This window comes from Schistocerca cancellata, chromosome 2, assembly GCF_023864275.1.
Source record: "Schistocerca cancellata isolate TAMUIC-IGC-003103 chromosome 2, iqSchCanc2.1, whole genome shotgun sequence".
NCBI lineage: Eukaryota > Metazoa > Arthropoda > Insecta > Orthoptera > Acrididae > Schistocerca > Schistocerca cancellata.
In genome coordinates this window covers 831,254,754-831,280,003 of record NC_064627.1, presented here as the reverse complement: position 1 = coordinate 831,280,003, position 25,250 = coordinate 831,254,754, and the positions used below count along the sequence as shown (strand labels likewise).

At 39.3% G+C, this 25,250-nt stretch overlaps 1 protein-coding gene across 1 annotated transcript in view; it reads left to right on the top strand.

Moving 5' to 3' along the window:
* LOC126162724 (kinesin-like protein unc-104) overlaps nucleotides 1-25,250 on the top strand; it is a 373,406-nt gene that overhangs the window by 255,002 nt on the left and 93,154 nt on the right. Inside the window, 2 exon segments of the mRNA XM_049919386.1 lie at nucleotides 10,146-10,283; nucleotides 22,572-22,690. Coding sequence (XP_049775343.1) covers nucleotides 10,146-10,283; nucleotides 22,572-22,690 — 257 coding nt within the window.

Genomic DNA, 25,250 nt, shown 5'->3' with positions numbered 1-25,250 from the left:
AAATCGTGTAATGTTCTTGCGACCTCATCACGCAATGCGTGGGGAACATTGCGCGCTCTGAAAAATTTCGGTTGCGTGTTTACTTTCAGTTCCAAATGTGCTTTATAGTTCTTAGCGCATCCAAGGCCCGGTGCAAAAATGTCTGCAAATTCTTCACATAGACGAGAAACACCGGCTGAAGGCACAGTCTGGTTCACTGATAGGACCTGATTTACTATAGACAAGTTAAACAACTGAAACAAATCGAAACCAAACAAGTTCACTGCAGAAGAAGAACGAAGGATGCAAAATGACACAAGTTTTGTTTGTCCCTTGTATGTTGCAAGAAGGCTGCACTGTCCTAACACAGGGATCGCCTGTCCGGAATAACTAGTTAGCTTAACATTTGGGGCACGCAATGGAGGTGTGCCCAGCTGTTTGTACGTGTCGTGATTGAGTAGTGAAACTGCAGCTCCGGTATCGAGCTGGAACGGTATCACTTTACCATTAATGTCCAAGTCCACAAAAAGTTTATTGTCCTGCTGACGACAAGAGCGACTGTCTCGTGCAACGTGAAGTGACACTGGTACAGAATCACTTGCGACATGACGGGATTTCCGGCGATGTCGACGCACACTATGTGTGGGACGAACACAGTCACTGTTAGAGAGGGTAGCACTGGGCGGAGTGGCATGAACGACATGAATTTCCATGGGCGAAGTGTCGCGAGCCGGCGTGAAGCAAAGGGCCTGGAATGGTTGTGAGTGTCCGATCTGAGCTTTTTCTGGCAAACACTTTGAACATGTCCTTTTTTATTACAGAAAAAGCAAATAGCTTGGCGTGACGGGCAATTCTCGCGCGAATGTCTAGTAGCACACCGCGGGCATGATTTCACTGCATTTGCAGGCCGGCGCGGGACACATGGCTGAGAGCCAGGCGGCTTTAGCGCGGCCGGGTGCGAGGACTGTTCACTATTCCGTGCAGCTCGCCCGGTGGGCCGGTTAACGTGACACACAGGTGGCGAAGTTTCAAATGATGCCTGAGCAAAGTCAAGTGTGTCCTGCCAATCCAATATGTCCATCACTTGTTGAAGGGAGGGATTGACTAGTTTCAAAATCTGTTCCTTTATGCGAACATCAGAAACATTCTGGGCAATTGCATCACGCACCATAGTATCTGAATAAGGGAGTCCACATTCACACTCAAAAGCACAATCCCTAGTAAGGCCTTGCAAGGTTGCAACCCACTCCCGATTAGTCTGACCGGCCGTATGTTTTGTACGAAAGAACGTATACCGTTTGGCAACTACATTGACTGAGTCTTTGAAATATGCATCTAATGCAGACAAAATTTCTTCGTAGGACAGAGTTGCTATGTCACGTCGGGGAAATAATTTCACTATCACATGGTAGGTTTGGACACCTACGGAGGAAAGGAGAAAAGGCTGCCCCTCATTACCTTGAATTCTGTAGGCGGCGAGATGGAATCCAAATTGGCGTGACCACTCCGTCCAGCTTTCCAGTGCCGCATCAAAAGGATGAAAAGGTGGTGCAACTGTGTGTTGTGGCGGCGGTAGCGATGAAGCGGCGGCTGCCGCATCGGTTTGCAGTGCACGTTGACCCTGGACGAGCTGTCCAAGGGCATCCAATAAGGCCTGTGTCTGCTGATTCTGCAAGCGATAAAATTCGGACAGTACCTCTGGAGAATGTGGCGAAGCCATTACACAAGTGAATCAGGGCAGGAGCGGTAGTATTAGTACAAATGCGAATTGGCTCATCGCCAATCCTCGGCGCCAAATTGTTGTGACTTGGCAAGACAGCCAAGCCACTATGATTGTTAGCCGAAAGGCACGCGTTAAGCTCACGCAGGCTGGCATGAGGTCTGGAACAGTTAAAGGAGTTGAGTCTAGTAAAAAAAGTACGAAGCTTCTGGAATACTTAACTTTAATTCATAATTGGTGAACATTGGTCTGACAGTACATGCATCAGAAGATAAATAGCAAATGATAATGGCGCCTTGCTAGGTCGTAGCAAATGACGTAGCTGAAGGCTATGCTAACTATTGTCTCGGCAAATGAGATCGTAATTTGTCAGTGAACCATCTCTAGCAAAGTCGGCTGTACAACTGGGGTGAGTGCTAGGAGGTCTCTCTAGACCTGCCGTGTGGCGGCGCTCGGTCTGCAATCACTGATAGTGGCGACACGCGGGTCCGACGTATACTAGCAGACCGCGGCCGATTTAAAGGCTACCACCTAGCAAGTGTGGTGTCTGACGGTGACACCACAGTGACTCTTCATTATTCCACATTCACTCACTTTTGTGCTGTGAGGATCCATTCGAGCAGAACCTGTTCTACTGATGCATCAGGTTGATGGATGGCACCCTGCCTGGGACAGATGTAGGCTATGCACAGCAGGGTTGGATCCACTGTGGCATTAGGTACTGCAATGCTCAAGATCATGGTACTCGTCATTGTCCTTCCCTAAATTACTCAACATACTGCATCAACTGTTTGCCTGATATCCACCCTTCTGGACAACCGTTAATTGTTTCAGGGGATGGATCAGGTCCAGTTTCAATGTGTTGTTCAGGATGGTTATATTCTGCTATTGGAGAACCTCTTAGAAAACTGTGACTGTGTTACTTTCAGCTGGCTAACTCTCAAAACCATGGCTGGTAGATGGAAGGTTGGCCGTGTTGTGTCACATGCTGTCCCATTAATCAACAACCCACTTCCCCTCAGATCTGTCCAGCTTGCTTCTATGAGCCTTCCACACTCGTAATAACTCACCACCAGTACCACATTATCACATACAGAATAACTCCATTGTCGCCCCACTTGCTGAAAATAAGGTTTAGGTTCCACACTGTCCCTTGACCAACACTGTCCTTCCTTTCTGCCCATGAATAGCTGCACAGTGTATGCATTTGTGCCAATTTGAATCAATTGAGCTGAACACTTTCTCCCTCCAAAAATGTTGCAATTCCTCCTCTGTCATCACCACATGTCTGTCCCCCTCATGAGAGATCCACTGAATTTGCATTCGGGAGGACAACAATTCGAACCCATGTCTGCCCATCCAGATTTAGGTTTTCCGTGATTTCCCTAAATTGCTCCAGGAAAATGCTTGGATGGTTCCCTTGAAAGGACATGGCCAATTTCCTTCCCCATCCTTGACACAATCTGAGCTTGTGTTCTGCCTCTAATGACCTCGATGTTGACAGCACGCTATACCCAGTCTCAACAACACACCTCGTGTCCTCACTTGTATGAACTTCCTTATGCCTACCTGTTGAAGCCCATTTCCATGCATTAAAAACTAAACTTGATATGGTGGCTGATAACTACCATGTTGGCAGTAAGAACCCCTTCCTCCAGGTGCTGATTCCATAGCAGCCTCGCTCCTTTCTGGGCAAAGACATTCAGCACTGGCATGACTAGCAACCTCCCCACCCTCGCCCCTGATGTATAGCAACCCGAGGGCAGGGACTACCATGATCCTCCCTGCCCCTCAGAAAACTGCTGCCACCCATGAGCACCCACATACAAATACAATCAGAAGAACCCTTTGTCTAACACAAAAATTCATTCCTCAACTCTTAGTATTTTATAACCTGACACCTCACACATAATACCTTAAATGTTCATCAGTAACACTGTAAAAATACCTCTGTCACTTCCTTGACCTTAGTGCATATGGTGCCTTTCATGCAGGTCCATCCACCTTCTTACGTCTATCCCTTTTTTCATCTTTCTCAGGCTCTTACTACTCTTCATATTGCATCCAGAGCACCACAGAATGGTCACAGGCATCCAACATTTACTATTCTTGACCAAGTCAGCAACTGCAGCCTAATGTTGACTGGTGACATAGTCTCAACCACGTCGTGAAGTCTTCAGTACCTCTTTACAAATTTCTTAGTCTTACTCTTCATTTTGTAAGGACCAAACAAAATTACCCACTGCCCTACTTTGTAATGTGGTAAGCTGCTTGTGTGACTGTAACTACTTGGTAATTTGGCATAGCATTCACCTCCACACACTGAGAAAAGTGATCTATTATTGTCAACACAAAACTGTTTCCTGCTGGTATCTGGTTAAACACTCCTAACACATCCTCATCAATCATTTCAAAGAGCTTTGATGCTTCTGGCAGTTTCTGTAATGGTATTCACTGATGACTGAAGTACGCATGCTACATACACTGCACACAGTTCCTCATGTACTGATCCACATCTCCCTTCCTTCCCTTCCATCAGTATCTGTCTGCCAGTCTTTGGTTTGTTGCTCAGCACTGTCCATGGCCAGACAACACATGATCATGTGCCCTTCTCTGGACTTTCTCTTTCAACTTAGCCGATGATACTACACACGACCCTAACTTAATTACCTACAACAACAGACCATCACACATGCTGAACTGCAGCTGCATTTTGTGCAGTTTTCAGTCCCTATTAGCATTCTGGGCTGCTTGCCTTTCATCAGTGCCTTGATAAAGTACCTGTACTATTGCTACCTTTCTGTTCGCAGCATCTACATTTCACTGGTTTTTTCTGGCTTGTGCATCAGTTCACCACTGATTCTTAATAACGTCAATCTTGGTAGTCTGATGGACAAGTCTTTTTACTCTAATTACCGTTTCAGAGAGGCATGGTTGGTCACTACTTTAAATTTTTCTTGTAATGGTAACATCAAAAATATGTGACTCCATATATGAGGCTAAACATCTCTTTCTCGGTGGCTGAATAGTTTTCCCCTGCTCTATTAAGTTACCTCAGTGCTGAAAGCCACATGATGTTCCTTACCATTGACCTCTTGATTTGGGACACACAGCAAAGTATGCGCCACAAGATAGTATAAACTCTATCTGAAAATCTGGAAAAATCAATACTGGACTTGATATTAAAACTTTTTTTCAACTCTTCAAACACACTCTGACACTTCTGTGTCCCCAAAAATTTTGCACCTTTTTTTCAACAGCTGTGTGAGTGGTCGCATTATATTGGGGAACCTCCTCACAAATTTCCTATAGTATTTATATGTGCTGACAGTTCTTTCAGACACGTCTGAAAGAAGAGACACCATTTTGATCCAGCAGCCATTATGAATTAAGATGTAAATGAATTACAGATATTGCCTGTGAGTGGGCATTGATTCAAATCAATGATGGAAGTTGAAAAGTTGTGCTAGAGCAGGATTTGAACTTGGATCTTCTGCTCACTAGGCAGATACTTTGACAACTATGCCATCTGGACACAGTGGTCATTGCAACTGCACTGACTACCCAAGCATGCCTCCCATCAGACCCAAATTCTCAACTTATCCACACACAAATAATGTAATGCCCCTTCCCCATTATCCTTGTTACCCACAGCATCTTGCTGATTCCCACAAGAGTTCAAGCCTGGTGTGCATATGCACTGAAGAGAGCATCGGCCATCTCGCTTTAATTATGTATATGTGGTGTCAGTGGTAAGAGTCTCAGGAGTGTCCTTTGCATGGCTTCCTGCACAAAATATTATTTGCTTCATCATTCTCCCCCAACTCATATGTATGTTCATTCACCTTCCTTATTGGGCCAGAAAAATCCTCTGTGGCTTCCCCATGTCATTTCGTAACAATACACAATTGTTTGTGAAAAAACCTTGCATGTCCTGCTTCTTGTACCTCTGCAGGAGCCCCCACTTCAACTGCTTGAATGTCTCCACATTCCTCAATGTTTTTGTTCAAATCACAAAGGTTTTTGTCACTCTCGCTAGACTTACATTTACCACTATGACTGCCAACCATAACTGACTAACTGACCAACCATCCATACCCACCAATCTTGTGGGATCCCCCACAAATCATCCCATATCCTCAGATTACCTTCAAAGAAAGGGAATAATTAGACTAGTGGCAGTTGGATTTACCTCATGATCTAGTGTCTGTTGCATTTCTGTTTTTTCATCCTTAACTGCAATTTGCCCCAACAAATGCACTGCCTCTGGCTCAAAAACACCCCGCATTTCTGACTCTTCCATTGCAACGCCTTTACCCCTCATTCACACACAATACACAGTATAAATATGCAACAACTCAAAAACTGAAAAAATAAGCAACAAATTACATTTTATCCCCCTTTATCGACTAGATTTCCTAAGTTGCCAATATGCTTGTAATGATGGTAAATAAAACAAGTTACAGTTACTAACTCAACGCACAGTGCCCAAGCAGATTACTCTCAGAATATCTAACAGGCTCCATGCTCCTAGTAGCTGCCCGAAAATTCCGACAGATCAGCCGGTTCCTCTCACCTAAACAAAGTAAGCCTCAAGCCTTGGTAACAACCCTTCGTAGATCCCATGCCTGTCATACACAGCAAAAACAATTAACAGTTCTCTCACAAACTACACTGTGTTGATTGACACAGCAGGTCATGGTCAGGATGTCATGCTGCATGGATGACGAACCATCTGCTACCCGCTGAAGACAGTGCCATCACTTCTGCTGCCAAATACAGCCAACACCATCATTGGAGGGGTAGCTATGATGTTAGGATAGTAGGCAGCAGAAGATTAAGGAGGACTAGAGGGCCGTTGGAGGCTCAGAAAGATGTGACTGTCAAAATTATGAATCCATCCTGGATTTTCCATTGTTTGACTATGAAAATTAATACTTCATTGTTTGCTCGTACATTAGTGCTGCATCAGTATGGACTAGTGACCGTGCCTCCACTTTATGCGTGCATCCAGCTTTTGCTGACACCTGTGCTCAACACCTGGCATGGAGCCCCACTGTGTGAGCTGTGCTGCAGACACCTGGCATGAGCAGTGCACAAAGATGGTTGACAATCTTGGTGTTGTAGCCATCTCTATGGTGGATGACGCCATCATGGCGGCCTTTGCTATGTAGCATGGAGGTGTGTCTACCATAGTGGCAGAATGTGGCTGTTGCACTGGGGATGTGACCTGCTGCCCCCTGGACAGGGGCTTGGCTGCTGATGGAGTGAGCCTGGAGGTCCACTGCACTATGGCACTAAGTTTGGAGGCCGAATGTAGTGCTGAAAGCTGGTACTGTGCCAGAGACTTGTGGCTGCTGCTGGTGGCTCCATGTGGTCCTCTCATCTGGCATAGCCCCCATTTCCTGGTAGATCTGTTGGATTGCAAATGAAACTGCTACAAAAATGACAGCTATTTATACAAGATAGCAGTGCACATGTTATGCCAATGCACTACTTCTAGCCATTTTCCCAGACACACCCCAGAAAAACACTAGTGGAGGAATTCCTTTGCCTGTACTGCAAGAGCTGCACATTACCACTGCACTGGCAAGTATCATGAAGCAAGCTTGGCTCATCTTGCAATAATTCAACAGCTCAGTCACTATAATCGAAATCGTAACACCCTATGCCCATCAGTTAGAAGTGGCTGCTGCAATACTCCTCCATATATTCTCACAGATGTGCCAATATAATGGTAGCTGCGCTACACAGCAATTGAAAATGCTCTATTTATGATATGGTGTTATATTATGGAACAACTCTGTGCACTCATTGAGAATATTCTTAGCCCGCTGTTAGTTTGTGAACTTCGTGTAGATTGCTGTTCAGGTATCTCAGAATTCTAACTGTACTCCCTCTGTACATATATTCCATCGTGGGATTTGTCATTGACAGTACTGATTCATTTGGAAGCAACTGCAACATTTGTTTTGTGAACACTGGATGAAACAGCATTATACACTTGGCTAACACTTCTTTAAGCATTGTACAGAAAAGTGCACACTACACAAAAGGTTTTATTTTCAGTAGGCTTGCAGCAAAACTGAAAAAGTCAAGTGGTGAACCACAAGTATTAAAATTCAAATTGAAAGTTTTCCGTGTGGTACACTCCTTCTATTCTGCATGTGAATTCCTCACAATAGTTCATAATTTTTCTCTGTAATGTGTTATTTATTCATATACTCCCTATTTGTCATGTTTTATTTATAGTCCAATTCTTTGTTTATAAATTTTCTACTTGGTAAATTTTGTACTAACTCATTCCATGACCAAGTAGCATTTCACTCACATGGTCCTGATAAATAAATATAACAGTGTGCTAGAGAGTAATGCCTCCAAATTTTTTATGCTGCTTTCGATATCGGTTGAGGTATTACATGTGATGCATATTGGTTGACTTCCGTGCTTAACTGATGCAAGTTACAACCATCTGCCTCTAGAGGGCTCAAAATTGTAACATGTAACATGGTGGTTTAAATGTAACTATGTTGGTACAAGAGAAACAGTGTGCTGTAATCCACCAGAAAACTGAAAGCCTGAATTTGAAGAGTACCCTTCCTTTCAGCAAGACAATACCAGACCACACAAGTGCTGCGACATCTGCAATGGTCTAACGCCTTGGATTCACTGTGATTGTTCATTCTCCATCTGAGTTTCATCTGTTTCCAATACTTAAAGAATACTTTCTAGGACTTGACTTTGATAATGATGAAGCAGTACAAGCAGAGGTGAGGCTGTTGCTCTGTCTACAAAGTCAAACATTCTACAGTGACGGTATCAACAAACTGGTTTCTCATTGGGTAAATGTGTTCATTGCCAGGCTGACTATGTTGAAAAAAAAATGTAGACATGAAGAACAAAGGTGTAGAATATTAATAAAATTTGTTTGATCTAAAAAGCTAATAGTTTTCACATAAAAAATTCAGAGGCCTTACTTTTCAGAATGCTCTCATAAATAACTAATGTACTGCAAAATACAAATACCAAATGGAAGACAATATGCATACAATATAAATACCAAATAGAAAGACAGTCTGAAGTATTATTAAAATAAAATAACTGTAATAATTCTACCCATTCATAAGAGAGGAGAAGAACATGTCTGTATAATTCCTTACATTCGTCTCAATTATTATAGAGAAAGTAGTATACCTTATAGGCTCACTGTTCTGACAGTAATGTGTTAACCACTTCATTGTTTAACTTCTAAGATATTCCTCTAAAAAGAAGGCCATTTTTAATACTTTCAATACTAGAATTAAAAAGAAAAAAAATTATGTGAACATTTTCTGTGGCCTTGCAAAGTCCTTCAGTTTAGAAGGTCTTAAAGTTTGACTGTGGAATTAAAATGTAGCAGCACAAGCAGAAAACACAGCTAAGAGAAGTAAGGGTCATTTCAGAATGTAGATTAAGAAAGGTGAAAAGTCTAATATTTAGAAAGTTCAGGAAACTAAAGGTTTCCTGTTATTAGTTCGGCAGTCATGTTGCAGTTGATTGTTGCAGCTACTGCTGGATGGTGCTCCTCTTGTCTCACAGTTCTAACTAGCATTCTTGACTGTCATATTCTGAATTTACAGCATTTATCCATGATAAATGAAATTTACCAGTTTATTTAAGAAGACATAACCGTTTATAGGTCACTAACATATCTCGTTATAAAATGGAAAATGTAATAAAAGTTATACTTGAAATGCTTTCATTTTGGCTGTGTTTCACAAACCCTTACATTTTCACCACTCAGGTTGCTTCTTATTGTCCTATTTTCTAGCCTTTCTGTGCCATAACCCAGAAGCTAGATAATTTGAAAATAAAAAAAAAACCTTTTGGAACAGATGAAATAAATGTATGTAACAAGTTAAAAACTATGGCTCACACCAAGATTTTAACTCAGGTTGTTGCCTTTCATGGACAGTGCACTACAAATTATGTGATTCAAACAGCTAAAATCTTCAGTGTGTTGTTAGCTCCTTTCTTTCCATCCAAACTCTTCAGACGTTCTCCCATGGTGTTATGAGACCAACACTTTCATATGAAAACATGTATCACGAACTTTAGATTGCCCACAGCCTCAGATTAGTTGTTGAGAATTACTGTGAATCACAGTCTGTCACACAGTTTTAACTTTCAGCATACAGTTATCATACAACATACTCTGTTCTGATTAAAAGCTTTAATTCTCAGACAAGATGTTGGTTTCTTTAATCTGAAATATTAGAATGCCTCATGAATATTCACTACTAATTCAGCAGATACAGTTAAAAATCCAAATTTCTTTGAAATAGTACCATGAACAAAACCTAACTGTTTTGTAAATAGCTTAGGTATGGGTAATTTGAAAGTTGGTGTGCATAGCACAAAATCCATCTGTATGAGGTGCAAACTAATTCATTTTTTATGTCTACAGACAACGTCTTGAACTTATGAGGGAGATGTATCACAACGAAGCAGAACTGTCACCAACATCTCCTGATTACAATATTGAATCCTTGACAGGTGGTGATCCCTTTTATGACAGATTTCCATGGTTCCGAATGGTTGGCAGGTAAGCACATGTTCAGTAAGTTTCTTTTGTTATTAAATAAAAGAAGTACATTGGTTAAACCATGAAATTGTGTATTAAAAGGTTAAGTCAATAAAAATGAGAATGATTTTTCCTCCTCTTCACATCCACTGTGACTGAGAAGGTAAAGATAGTCGATCATAATTAATGGAGTTGTGACTTGTTTCTAACAGAGCTGCGATTGTTGGAGGGGAAGGGGGAGGGGGGAGGAGGATGACAATATTGACAGACTGTACTATGATGGGTATTATCTTTCAGAAAAACGGTCATTTACAGTGAACAGTATGAGGCTGATAAAGCTTATAAAATGCTAGCTTGGGCATAATAAAAATGAAAGTTACATTTAGGATCAGAAAAAGTGATTCGTGTACTTACTTCTACTAGAGCATGTTGTATTATTATGCACAAAACGTCTGTGAACCCTCATTAATTTTCTTTACAAATGCAGCATAAGAACTGATCCAGTTCTTTAGCTAAAACTGTTACTAATTGCCTAGAAGACAGAAATGATTGTGGTGTGCATCATATGTACTACTCAGATTTTGTTCATTTTTACTTTTTCCCCACTTCTCTTTGTCTCAGTGATATGGTTATAATATTGCTATGTGTTGTCTTATTGTTGCAAACATCTCAAGTAATTTTATTGTTTTGTTCAAGAACCTGTTTGTTCGCTGTTTTTAGTGACTTAATCTGTTTTAAGCACCATGGTGCTGCAGTCTGTGTCTAATAAATAACAATGACTTGTTACAAGTTCCAGTTATGATTGATTAGGAATTATTTTGTCAGGTTTTTGCAACAAATCTCCGCAGTGGGTGAATTAAACTTTCTTCAAATTAATCTCTCTAGCTTCTGCCTTTCCCATAGCTAGATTTATTTTTTTGTGCCATCTTGAATCACTCAGTTTCACTAAGTCCAATGTCTGATTGCTGATCATGTGCTCAAATGATATTGAATATTTTCATGTATTTATGCTCATTACATTACATATGTGTATGTGGTGGGTGAGATACTCATCTTTGCACAAAATGTTGATCATCAAGTTATGCTGCATTTCATAAGAATTTTATCTCATGTATACAATCATGCCGTTTGCAAATGGAATTAGACAGCTAAAACTATTGTCTGTTGTGTTGCTTGGATATATCATGTACTGTAATGGTCTTATCAGACTTTCCTGGGGAATATCGGACACAAATGTTTGGTTCTGGCCAAAACAGCAGCCCCACCTTAATTAACATATGAAATTCATCCTCTTTTCTAAAGTCTTAGAACCATCTTATTGCTATAGCTTGAGGTAATGCATCTTCAGTCTACACTGCCGATCCAGCAAGTTCCGAGGTTGATTTTATTTCTGGTGTACAGGCTGCATCAGCACAGTAACTATGGTGACAGAATCGACTAACAACTGTAAACAGCAGATATGCATTTGATCAGTGAGTTGTGAGCAGGCAGTGTTAGGCAATGCATGTGCAGCTGTAGTGGGTCAGTGTTGTTATGTCACAAATTTCAATGGAGCAGCATCTGTAATTCAAGTGTACAAGACTTTTTCAGGAATGTTTTGAAGAAGAAGAAAAATGTGTACAAAGCTTGTCGTACACATCTTGACTCCCAGACAAAAATGACTGAACACTTACCATGATTCGATTGAAATACAAAACACAGACAGTTATTTTCATCTGACTGATGAGATGTAGTGTTGTCAATATGAACCTACCACAAAATGACAAAGTACAGAAATTCACATGAAGGGTCAACACTTTAACATCATAATCAACTTTCGACCCAGTGTGATGCGTGCATTTAACACTATCCCGAAGGAGGACTTCCCTGACAGTTTCATATGGTTGGGTCAGTGTTCTTTCTGTACTCTGTGCTTGTGTTTGTGTGCATGGGGAAGGGGACCATGTAGAACACTGGAAACATTAAAACTATTTTAACTTTTCTCTTATTTTTTATTAATTCTGTCTCAAAACTTTTTGGACTGATGGGGGTAAACACACTGCAATTCTCTTGAAGTTTGTTGTGTAGTTTTCTGTAAACAAGATATAAATTATATCATTCCATATTGATTCTACCATGCAACCTCTGCTCATTTGTTGAAATACTCTTTCCAGTTATGAAAGGTTATATTTAGTGCTTTGAGGAAACTGTGCAGAAAAACTTGTCTGATTCTATTTTTATGATCAATTTTTATTTACATGATTTGAGTAAAAATTTATGTTTTTGTTTTTGGTGCAATTTTCACCCTTGCTTAATAAATCCAGAGTTTGTGTTGTGTAACTCAGTCATTGATAAATGCAGGGTGGCAATGTTAAAAGTAGCCTGTCTCCACTTCGAATGCAATTGCAATGTTTTAGTTTCTAAAATAGAGGAAACAGCTACAACAATGGACAGTTTTATGCTGTGATTGATTGTTAGCATTCTTCTACCAGCATTTCAGTTTATTTGTATTGTATTGTATTGTATTTATTGGTCCAGTAAATCTTACATGTACAGTACAGCACATCAGATATTGGACAGGTCAAAGTATATCTTACAATTAAAACACTTTAGAAACTAGAAAATTATGTTCACAAAATTTTACAGCACTTCATATACTGGGCAAGTCAATGTGTAAGTTATAATTAAACCACATCAGAAACTTGAAGTTTACAACTGAATACATGTATAAGCCAATATTAACGATTAAAGTATTTGCATGATCCTCTCTTAAGCTCTAAGGATTTTTGAGGAACTCTTCTACACTATGAACTGACATGTACACTAGAGAATTACATTCACAGAATTTTACTTCATATACTGGGCAAGTCGCTATACAACTTATACTTGAACCCCATTATAAACTTGAGAATTACATCTGAGTGTATTTATAGGCCAATATTAATGGTTACAGTATTTGCATAATCATCACTTAGACTCTCGAGGATTTTGGAGGAACTCTTCCACACTATAAAAGCAATGTGTCAACAGATATTCTTTTAATGCTGCTTTAAAATTTTTTACATCTGTCATTACTTTAATTTCTCTTGGCAATTTATTGTAGATAATTTTTCCATGGTGTAATGTTCCTTTTTGGCACAAACTGGTTTTTGTATGGAGTACATGAAAGTCAGTTTTCTGTCTTGTATTATGATGATGAACATTTTCATTTTTGGGGAGGATACTAGGATTTGTTATTGTATATTTCTTTATAAACATTGCACTTTCAAATAGGAAAATACATGGAAGGGGAAGAATCCCCATCCTTTTAAATAATGGTCTACATGGTTTGTTCCTTTTTATTCCAGCCATGATTCTCACTATTCTTTTTTGCATCCTGAATAGTTTTAGGCAGGATGGCGAGTTACCCCAAAAAGTGATCCCATATTTTAGGACAGAATGTATATTAGAATAGTAAACTGTCATTAGACAGTCCTTATGACAGCAGTTTTCTAGCACTCTCATTAAATAACACATGGTACTTAGCTTCTTTAATATGTTGTCAATGTGAGTTTCCCATCTAAGATTATCCTGTAGCCAGATCCCCAGAAATTTTGTATTAGGCACACTTGCAATATCCGTGTCTGACATCTGAATTCTTATATCCTCTTAATGTTTCTCTTGATATTATGAAAATTTGATGCTACTGTTTTGCTTTTATTTATTATTAGTTTGTTTTGGTTGAACCAGTTTACAACATTTGTTAATGCCTCAGACAGTCTTGTCTGTAGTATCTCTGCAGTCTTCCCGCTGACTAATATGCTTGTGTCATCTGCAAACTGGATAGTGCTATGGTACTGGTTGGCTGATGTTAGGTCATTTATATATATCAAAAATAGGATGGGGCCAAGTGCCGAGCCCTGCGGTACTCCATATTTTACTGCTTTATAATCAGAATAATGTCTTGTTGATTTATTTTCTTTGTGAAAATGTATTTCTACTACTTGCTTGCGGTCAGTAAGATATGATCTAAGCCAGCTGTTAGGCATACCTCTGATTCCAATTCTTTCAAGCTTCTGCAGCAATAGAGTGTGGTCTATGATGTCAAAAGCCTTAGACAGGTCAAGGCATATGCCAGTTACTTTTTGTCCACTATCAATTTTTTCAAGTACTTCACCCAGAAATTCATATATTGCTGTTTCTGTTGATCGGCCTTTCCGGAAGCCATGTTGGGTTGTGGATAATATTTTGCACTTTTCTAGAAAATCTAGCAACCTCTTACGAAAAATTTTTTCTAGTATTTTAGAAAATGTAGATAGCAAGGCAATAGGTCTATAATTGGCTATGTCTTCTTTCTTACCCTTTTTGAACAGTGGTTTTAGTTTCACTGTCTTTAAGCAGGAAGGAAAGACTCCATTTGTTAATGAACTGTTGAAAATGTGGGCTAATGGTATTGCAATGAGGTCCCCCACATTTTTAATGACATAATCTGGAATCTCATCCACACCTGTTGAAAATTTTGTTTTTAACTCTCTTATTGATAGTATAATTTCCTTAGGGTTGGTTGGAGTAAGAAATAGGGAGTTGCAGTTTCTATTTTGATTGGATGGTGTTGTAGCAGGATTTTTATTTGAAGATTTTATGTCAGATAGTAATTTTTCACTAATATTTGCAAAGTATGTATTAAAAGCATTGGCTACTTCTTCTGGATTTGTAATTTTTTTGCCATCTTGGATTACCTGGAGATTTACATTTTGGGAGGTCTCGTTTCCTACTTGTTCTCTGACTATCTTCCACATGGCTTTCATTTTGTTCCTGGCCATTTTTATATGGTGATCATTTGTTGTTTTTTTAGATTCTTTTATGACTTTGTGAAGCACTCTCGTATAATTCTTGAAATGCACCAGAAATTCTTCTGTAACATTTTGTGTTTTTGAGATTTCATAAAGTCTCGTCTTTTCAGCACATGATATTTTAATGCCTTTCGTCAGCCATGTAACATTTCTTTTTTTAGTTTTTAATGTTTGGTTTTTAACTGGAAAAGAAATATTGAAATAATGGGAGAATATTTCCATGAACATGTCAAACTTTTTACATGTGTCCTCATAGTTGTCTATATCATTCCATGTTTCTTTTTTCAGTAAGTGCCTGAAGTGTTCTAGGTTGTGCTTGCTAAAATTTCTACCTTTTCTTGTCATTTGTTGTTCAGTATTTCCTGCAGTGTCTACTGGGAATTCAATAAACTGTTCATAATGATCACTGAAACCTGTATTCATATTTCCAGATTTGTATAAATATTTATCTGTATTTATTAGTATCTGATCTATAGCACTGCTTGACGATTTGATGACTCTGGTGGGGGATTTGATAGTTGTATGTATGTTGTAGGTTTTTAATAAGGCCTCAAGGTTTAATCTGTCTTTTGAGTTCTTGTTGAAATCTATATTAAAATCACCACATATGATGGTTGTTTTACTAACTATTTTTATACTGTTAAGTGCCTTCTCAAGATTTTCAACGAAAGTAGTTACGTTTCCATCTGGGCTTCTATATATGCAAATAACAATTATATTTAAATTTGTCAGTTCTGTAGCAGAAATTTCGAAGTTTTGCTCTTCCCCTAGCTGGTTAGTGAACTTTAAATTTTCGTGTTTGACGTCCTCTCTAACATATATGCATGTTCCTCCATGCATGGAGGTTTTCCTACAAAAAAAAGATGAAAGGGTAAAGCCCTCTATCCTTGTGTGATGTAACGTATTTTCGGATAACCAGTGCTCACTAACACGTATAACAGACACTTCTTTTAGTTCATCTGATAACAATATTTCTATCTCACTAACTTTATTTGATAAGGATTGTACATTTTGGTGCAGGAGCATAAATTTCGACGATGACTTATTTACTAGGTTGTTTTGGCCTACCTTATGTTCGACAGCTGCACATGACATATCATTTTTAACACTTTTACAATTGAAGTTTTCTTTCCAGAGCGATGTTTTAGAAGATGAAATCAACATTTCTCTGGAATCACTTGCCATAAAAAACGTTTTGGTTCTTTCCTGTTTCGTGTTGGGCGAGTTGACTTGTAGTGTGATGGCATTTCTGCTGTAATTTTTGGAGTTGTAATTTGAGGAACCGCAACCAGGCTAGATGGGGATCCTCTTCTTGCCGCTTCAACACTTCCTGAAGTCATTGGAGTAATATTCTCTTCATTTGAAATTGGTGATTCCGTTGCTGCTGCTGCTGCAATTGGAGGCTGCACTAAGCCTGGCTGATTTCGGTTTAATTTTTCCATGATTGCATCGCACAGTGTTACTTTCCCTTTCTTGTTTCTGTGCAATCCATGGGTAGTGAAATTCTCTCTTTTTTGACTGTCTGCATTAATATATGTCACATTGCTGAAGAGCTTACATATTTTCTCGAACTTTCGGTTAGTTGCTTCGATTTCTGCATTCACACACGCTGTTTTGATGAGATCATGTCTCATAGGGATGCTTATTACGAAAACTTTCATGTCCATAACTTTTGCCAATGTTTCCCTTAAAGATCGCAAAGCGAATTTTGCCTCGTTCTTGTAGACATCGTTTGCGCCAGCTAAAATAATGCAAGAGTTACAACTTCCATGGTTACTGTGTGTGTCAATATGCTGAGTAACTTCTTGCAGTGGAGCACCTGGCTTCACAAATCCAATAACACTTTCATTTATTAGTTTTTCGTTCATGATCTTTGCCAGTCCTTTTCCATGACTATCAGAAAATAAATAAATAAATCCAGCATCTTGTTTTTTACGTTACTGTTTTCGTTTGTTGTTTTCGGTTCCGAAACTTTCGTTTGTATATCTGCTTCACTTTGTCTGTTCGATTTTTGTGATAGCACACTGAATCTGTTTTTGCACACGATATTAGAATCAGTCAATAACTTTCTTTGAGAATTTGACAGTTTACTTTTCACTACCGGTATGTTTGGAAGTTCGCGATTTCGAGGAAAGTTTGATCTGTTTTCATGCTTTTCCGCTACCATGTTATAGTTGTTTGTTTGCACACGTTTTGGTTTACTTTCAGTTCCTTGCAACAGTTTTTCTTCAGATGGCTGTATTCCATGATTTACTACACTCGATTTTTGCACACTGTTTTTTTGTATTAAAGTTACACTGCTTCTTTGAGATTTATCTTCCTGGATAGAGTTTTCTTCGGTCACTGATTCCCATTTTCCTGTGGAGGCTGTGTCTTCTTGCTTCCCGTATTTTCCCGACTGAAGTTCTTTTATATCCTGTTTTAGAGTACTGATTATGAATTGTAGACTTTTTATACGTTCATTTAGCTTTGATATCTCGTCCTTACAACTCATACACGATTTCTTTTTTCCATCGAATTTTACTTTTTTTTGCGGAGATACACGATTTACTTTAACACTAGCCACCATCTTGCGTATTCTTCTTTCAGCAGTAACGTTAGACATTTCTCTTTGTTGTTGTTGTGGTCTTCAGTCCTGAGACTGGTTTGATGCAGCTCTCCATGCTACTCTATCCTGTGCAAGCTTCTTCATCTCCCAGTATCTACTGCAACCTACATCCTTCTGAATCTGCTTAGTGTATTCATCTCTTGGTCTCCCTCTACGATTTTTACCCTCCACACTGCCCTCCAATGCTAAATTTGTGATCCCTTGATGCCTCAAAACATGTCCTACCAACCGATCCCTTCTTCTAGTCAAGTTGTGCCACAAACTTCTCTTCTCCCCAATCCTATTCAGTACCTCCTCATTAGTTACGTGATCTACCCACCTTATCTTCAGCATTCTTCTGTAGCACCACATTTCGAAAGCTTCTATTCTCTTCTTGTCCAAACTAGTTATCGTCCATGTTTCACTTCCATACATGGCTACACTCCATACAAATACTTTCAGAAACGACTTCCTGACACTTAAATCTATACTCGATGTTAACAAATTCCTCTTCTTGAGAAACGCTTTCCTTGCCATTGCCAGTCTACATTTTATATCCTCTCTACTTCGACCATCATCGGTTATTTTACTCCCTAAATAGCAAAACTCCTTTACTACTTTAAGTGTCTCATTTCCTAATCTAATTCCCTCAGCATCACCCGACTTAATTCGACTACATTCCATTATCCTCGTTTTGCTTTTGTTGATGTTCATCTTATATCCTCCTTTCAAGACACTGTCCATTCCGTTCAACTGCTCTTCCAAGTCCTTTGCTGTCTCTGACAGAATTACAATGTCATCGGCGAACCTCAAAGTTTTTACTTCTTCTCCATGTATTTTAATACCTAGTCCGAATTTTTCTTTTGTTTCCTTTACTGCTTGCTCAATATACAGATTGAATAGCATCGGGGAGAGGCTACAACCCTGTCTTACTCCCTTCTCAACCACTGCTTCCCTTTCATGCCCCTCGACTCTTATAACTGCCATCTGGTTTCTGTACAAACTGTAAATAGCGTTTCGCTCCCTGTATTTTACCCCTGCCACCTTCAGAATTTGAAAGAGAGTATTCCAGTTAACATTGTCAAAAGCTTTCTCTAAGTCTACAAATGCTAGAAACGTAGGTTTGCCTTTTCTTAATCTTTCTTCTAAGATAAGTCGTAAGGTCAGTATTGCCTCACGTGTTCCAACATTTCTACGAAATCCAAACTGATCTTCCCCGAGGTCGGCTTCTACCAGTTTTTCCATTCGTCTGTAAAGAATTCGCGTTAGTATTTTGCAGCTGTGACTTATTAAACTGATAGTTCGGTAATTTTCACATCTGTCAACACCTGCTTTCTTTGGGATTGGAATTATTATATTCTTCTTGAAGTCTGAGGGTATTTCGCCTGTCTCATACATCTGGCTCACCAGATGGTAGAGTTTTGTCATGACTGGCTCTCCCGAGGCCATCAGTAGTTCCAATGGAATGTTGTCTACTCCCGGGGCCTTGTTTCGACTCAGGTCTTTCAGTGCTCTGTCAAACTCTTCACGCAGTATCTTATCTCCCATTTCGTCTTCATCTACATCCTCTTCCATTTCCATAATATTGTCCTCAAGTACATCGCCCTTGTATAAACCCTCTATATACTCCTTCCACCTTTCTGCCTTCCCTTCTTTGCTTAGAACTGGGTTGCCATCTGAGCTCTTGATATTCATACAAGTGGTTCTCTTCTCTCCAAAGATCTCTTTAATTTTCCTGTAGGCAGTATCTATCTTACCCCTAGTGAGACAAGCCTCTACATCCTTACATTTGTCCTCTAGCCATCCCTGCTTAGCCATTTTGCACTTCCTGTCGATATCATTTTTGAGACGTCTGTATTCCTTTTTGCCTGCTTCCTTTACTGCATTTTTGTATTTTCTCCTTTCATCAATTAAATTCAATATTTCTTCTGTTACCCAAGGATTTCTATTAGCCCTCGTCTTTTTACCTACTTGATCCTCTGCTGCCTTCACTACTTCATCCCTCAGAGCTACCCATTCTTCTTCTACTGTATTTCTTTCCCCCATTCCTGTCAATTGTTCCCTTATGCTCTCCCTGAAACTCTCTACAACCTCTGGTTCTTTCAGTTTATCCAGGTCCCATCTCCTTAAATTCCCACCTTTTTGCAGTTTCTTCAGTTTCAATCTGCAGTTCATAACCAATAGATTGTGGTCAGAATCCACATCTGCCCCAGGAAATGTCTTACAATTTAAAACCTGGTTCCTAAATCTCTGTCTTACCATTATATAATCTATCTGATACCTACTAGTATCTCCAGGATTCTTCCAGGTATACAACCTTCTTTTATGATTCTTGAACCAAGTGTTGGCTATTATTAAGTTATGCTCTGTGCAAAATTCTACAAGGCGGCTTCCTCTTTCATTCCTTCCCCCCAATCCATAATCACCTACTATGTTTCCTTCTCTCCCTTTTCCTACTGATGAATTCCAGTCACCCATGACTATTAAATTTTCGTCTCCTTTCACTACCTGAATAATTTCTTTTATCTCGTCATACATTTCATCTATTTCTTCATCATCTGCAGAGGTAGTTGGCATATAAACTTGCACTACTGTAGTAGGCATGGGCTTTGTGTCTATCTTGGCCACAATAATGCGTTCACTATGCTGTTTGTAGTAGCTAACCCGCACTCCTATTTTTTTATTCATTATTAAACCTACTCCTGCATTACCCCTATTTGATTTTGTATTTATAACCCTGTAATCACCTGACCAAAAGTCTTGTTCCTCCTGCCACCGAACTTCACTAATTCCCACTATATCTAACTTTAACCTATCCATTTCCCTTTTTAAATTTTCTAACCTACCTGCCCGATTAAGGGATCTGACATTCCACTCTCCGATCCGTAGAACGCCAGTTTTCTTTCTCCTCTTTGCAGTGTGTAAAATGACTTTCTCAGTAGAAGAAATAGTTGAAATTGCAGAAGCATATGTGAAAACGCATTCGGTTAAGGAAAGTTATGAAATTTTCAGTGTCTCAAGTATCTGGATAGAGGACTACCAGAAAAGGGAGCAATACAGAGTCCGTATTAAAAATTGGTGCACCCACAGATGAGTGCAAAATGCAAAATGACAAAGAATTCCTTCAGTTCTCACACCAGTAGTTATTGCAGACATTTGCCAAAGAATTATTCAGAGCCCAAAGAGGTCTACATGTTAATTGGCCCAGCAGGTGCATATAAGCAGGAGGGGTTGCCAGCATATATTGAAAAGTCTTAATTCGCAGCCGTATTGTGTGATGCTTGTGCAGCAATTACAGGAGGATGACAATCAGAAACATGTAGATTACTGCACATAGCTTTTGAATATGATGGTTTGTTAGACCCTTTCCATTACATCATGAAGGGTGAAGCAGGGTTTCATATTTCTGGTCATGTGAATTTACAGAACATGAAGTACTGGGCAATGAAGAATGCTAATATTGTGTGTCAGCAACGACTTCATGATGAAAAGCTTGCATTTGGTACAGTGTAAAAGGAACGCACATCATTGGACCAATATTTTTTTCATATTACCCTTAACATGGTTGCATATATGGAAATTTGTGATACATTTTGTGCTCAGCTCACTGAAAGTGAAAGACAATACTGCTTTTCCAGTAACAGGCAACATGTTGCTCATCTAACATATCTTGCAATGAGTCCATGATGATGTCTTCACTAGGAATGAACTGTCAGCAAATATTTATGGCCACCTCATTAGCTGGATCTAAGATCACATGATGTTTTCCTGTGGGGACACTTGAAGAACAAGATCTATGAGACAAATCCACACACAATACAACTGAAAGACTATATCAGTCATGAAACTGCCACCATCAGTATCGGAACATTACGCTGAGTGTATGTGATTATACTTAGATATGCACAGCCCACCCGGTTAGCCGTGCGGTCTAATGCACAGCTTTCTGGATTGGGAAGGAGCACCTGGTCCCCAGCACGAATCAGCTCGGTGGACTTGTGTTGAGGGCCGGTGAGCTGGCCAGTCTGTGGATGGTTTTTAGGCAGTTTTCCATCTGCCTTGGCGAATGTGGGCTGGTTCCCCTTATTCTGCCTCAGCTACACTATGTCAGCTATTGCTGCGCAAACAAGTTCTCCACATACACATACACCACTATTACTCTACCATGGAAACATAGGGGTTAAGGGGTTACACTTGTTTGGTGTGAGACGTTCCGTGTGGGGTTGGGGGGGGGGGGGGGGATGAAGTGGGCTGCGGTAGTCATCGTGGGTGGTTGTGGACTGCTGCGGGGATGGAGCCTCTCTGTCATTTCTAGGCCCCCGGTTAACATACAATACAATACAATAGATATGCACATCTGTGTATCGATGTTGCAGCTGGTCACTTTCAGCGTCTTCTATAAATTTGTTTTTCATTGTAAATAAATTGTACGTCCATTTCAGCTCTTCATTTCTGTAATTTCACTACATTTCCTTTACACTTGCATGGACTTCTTTTATCTGTAGCACCCTGTACAAAACTGTTACATGTCAATGACTGTCATTGTGTTAAGCATGTAATGGATGAGATTTTCATAATATTGTCAGTAAAAGCAGTGTGATTCCTGTCATTTATGTATGTTCTATTGCTACTCAGACCTTTTGTAACTTTGCATTATATATATGCTTCCTTTGGGCTGCAAACCAAATTTTTTTTATTTCTGTGAGTAGTTACTAATACGCTCATAAAAATCAGGACTTTTGCACAATCCTTATAATTCCAAAATGGCCAACATATCAGTAGTTGAGACCAACCTATTGCAATCCTAGTTATGTAAATAATGTAATTCTGTATGTTGTCATGCAAATTTTTTTTTTTTTTTTTTGTAAAAGTATTTGATGTAGGTACTTACTCTTTGTCACATTTTTTCAGGGCATTTGTTTATCTCAGTAATCTTGTCTACCCAGTGCCATTGATTCATAAGGTTGCTATTGTGAATGAAAAAGGAGATGTCAAAGGCTACCTCAAAGTTGCTGTGCAGCTTGTAACGGGTGTGTACCATTGTTCTTTATTACTAAAAGTGATCTTTTGTACACTGATATTGTTGGTGTAAAAATGTTGTGAGTATTGTTTGTGTCAGAAATGCTGTGATGTTCCACATTTTGTCAATAAAATATGATTAGTGAATAATGCTTTAATACATAATAGTTGCTTTTTAGTTAGGAAAAATGTCTGTCACAAGAATGAATGAAAATAGAGTGCCTAAAATAGTACCAGTAATGAATTATTGAGATATATGGAAAAGATCTATAGGTAGACCAAGAAAGAGGTGGAAGGGTCAAATAGTAACTAATTACCAACACTTGAAGGAAGGGAAGGAAGAAAAATGTACCCTGTATCATGAATTTGTCCCCTGTCTAACATCTTACGCATAAGCTGCTTTTGTATATGGTGGACCAATGAATATTCAGTATGACGCAACACAAATAGATGCAATATGAATGTATAGGAGAAAATCAGTATAATAATTTTTTGCTGCATATGAAACTGTGTAAGTAAGAAGAGCATTGGGCACATTAAATTTGTGACATGGTTCAAGCTAAAATTGAAAGTAAGTAACAATATTCGTCATGTCTGATAAGAAATGAAAATACTTGGGGAAACGGGATGGGGAGGGGGTGTTACATACTCATGTGTTGTAAATTATAGCAAACGATAACATGTTGTTCTTTGTATTTTGTGTCACAGATACTTACAAATGTAAGACACCTTATTTAAATTACAAAGAATGTGACATAAAAGTAAGGGAATTCATGCAGGAGGATGGAAGGAATTGAATCACTAGAAACACTTTATGAAACTTGATAACAAAATATAGGGAGGGATAGCTGTGGATACTGTGGAGAAAGAGCGCCTTCTACATTTTGTATCAGTATATTAATAATACTTTTGTTGGAAACTGGACAATACTTGTTATAAACTTCTTGCAGATATTCTCTGTCTACTCAGTTTTGTGTGTTATTAATTTTTGTGTTTTTCTCTTGCTCTTTTCCTTTTCAAAATGTAGTTCATTCCTTTCTTTTCTCTGTCACTACGTTACATTGCACATCCAGCTGCTCTTCAATAATAAAACTTAATGTGGGCAATCCCAAAAAGCATCCCCTTTTTTTTGCAGGGGGGGGGGGGGGTGATGTAGAGAACTGTTAATATGGTAATTGGCCGTACTGTTGTGAGTGGCTTACCTCTTTACCTGTGCGTCCAAGCAGGCCTGTGTGTGTTTTACTCAGATGCTCAGTCTTGGTTTGGCAGCCATTCAAAATGGATCTCCCATTGAGTGCTACACAAAGTGTGAAGGTTGTGCAGATATTTGATTTTTGAATGCAAAAGACATTAATCTGGTTGAAATTCATTGCAGTTGTTGAAAGAATATGGACAGCTGCATATGGATGTCAAAAATGTTTGCTTATGGTATAGAGTGTTTACAGACAGTCACACTGACATTCACAACAAAGAAAGGGATAATATTCTGTCGATTTCTGATGAGGTTGAGGAAACCATATTTAAAGATCAGAGGATCACTGTGAGTGCTTTCTGCATTTTGGTTCCTGTAGTTTCCTGAAGCACCATCCCCAGAATTTTAACAAAAAAGTTGCAATATCGGGAGGTACGTGTGAGTCAGGTGCGACGTATGCTTAGAGAAGACAAAAACAGCAAAAAGTTGATTCTTCCTGTGAATTTCTTCACTGCTGTGTAGATGAAAAGAACAACTTCTTGGATTCAATTGTGATGGGTGATGAAAACTTGGACATTTCACTTTACACCTGACAAAAAACAACAGTCAAGTGAGTGGCAGCATCCCTCTTTGCCCAAGCTGCAAAAATTCAAACAAATACAGTCTGCCAGTAAAGCAATGACAACTGCGCTGGGTAGACTGTCTACCTGCTGGGACAACAATGCTGGAAGACACAGTAAAACACTGAAAAGACTGTGAAGGGCAATTCTGGAGAAAAGAAATGTTGAACAAGAGCATTAGCATTCTCCATGGCAACGCACAGCCACACATCCCCCTCAAACCATTGTTCCACCGTAAAACGTTGCTTGGAAATTCATCACCAACCCACCATACATTGTGGACATGGCACCAAGTGCCTACCAGTTGTTCCCCAAGTTGAAGGAACATTTTTCTGTACTAGTGTTCTGCTCCAATGGCAAACTGAAAAACCTGGCAGAAAGGTGATATATGACAGGGGTGTTGTAAAACAGCCTCAGCATCTATGAAAATGCATTTTCAAAAATGGCGATTATGTAGAAAGATAAAGCATTCTTCAATCCTTAAAAGGATGTTAATGTTATAAACAATAAATGGTTGTTTGTATATTTAAAAAATATAGGAGACCTTACTATTGGGATTGCCCTCGTAGTTTCAGTTGTCCTGCTGTTCAGTCGTCTTTTCTGTAAGAATCGGGTATGTCATGCAGCAGCTCACCTATGCTAAGTGGAGTTCAATCAGGACACACTATTAATGGCCTGGGTTTGAATTTATTCTGAGTCATGGGAAAGATCCCTCACGTACAATGCTAAGAACCCCATTTAAGGCAACATTATGTTCAA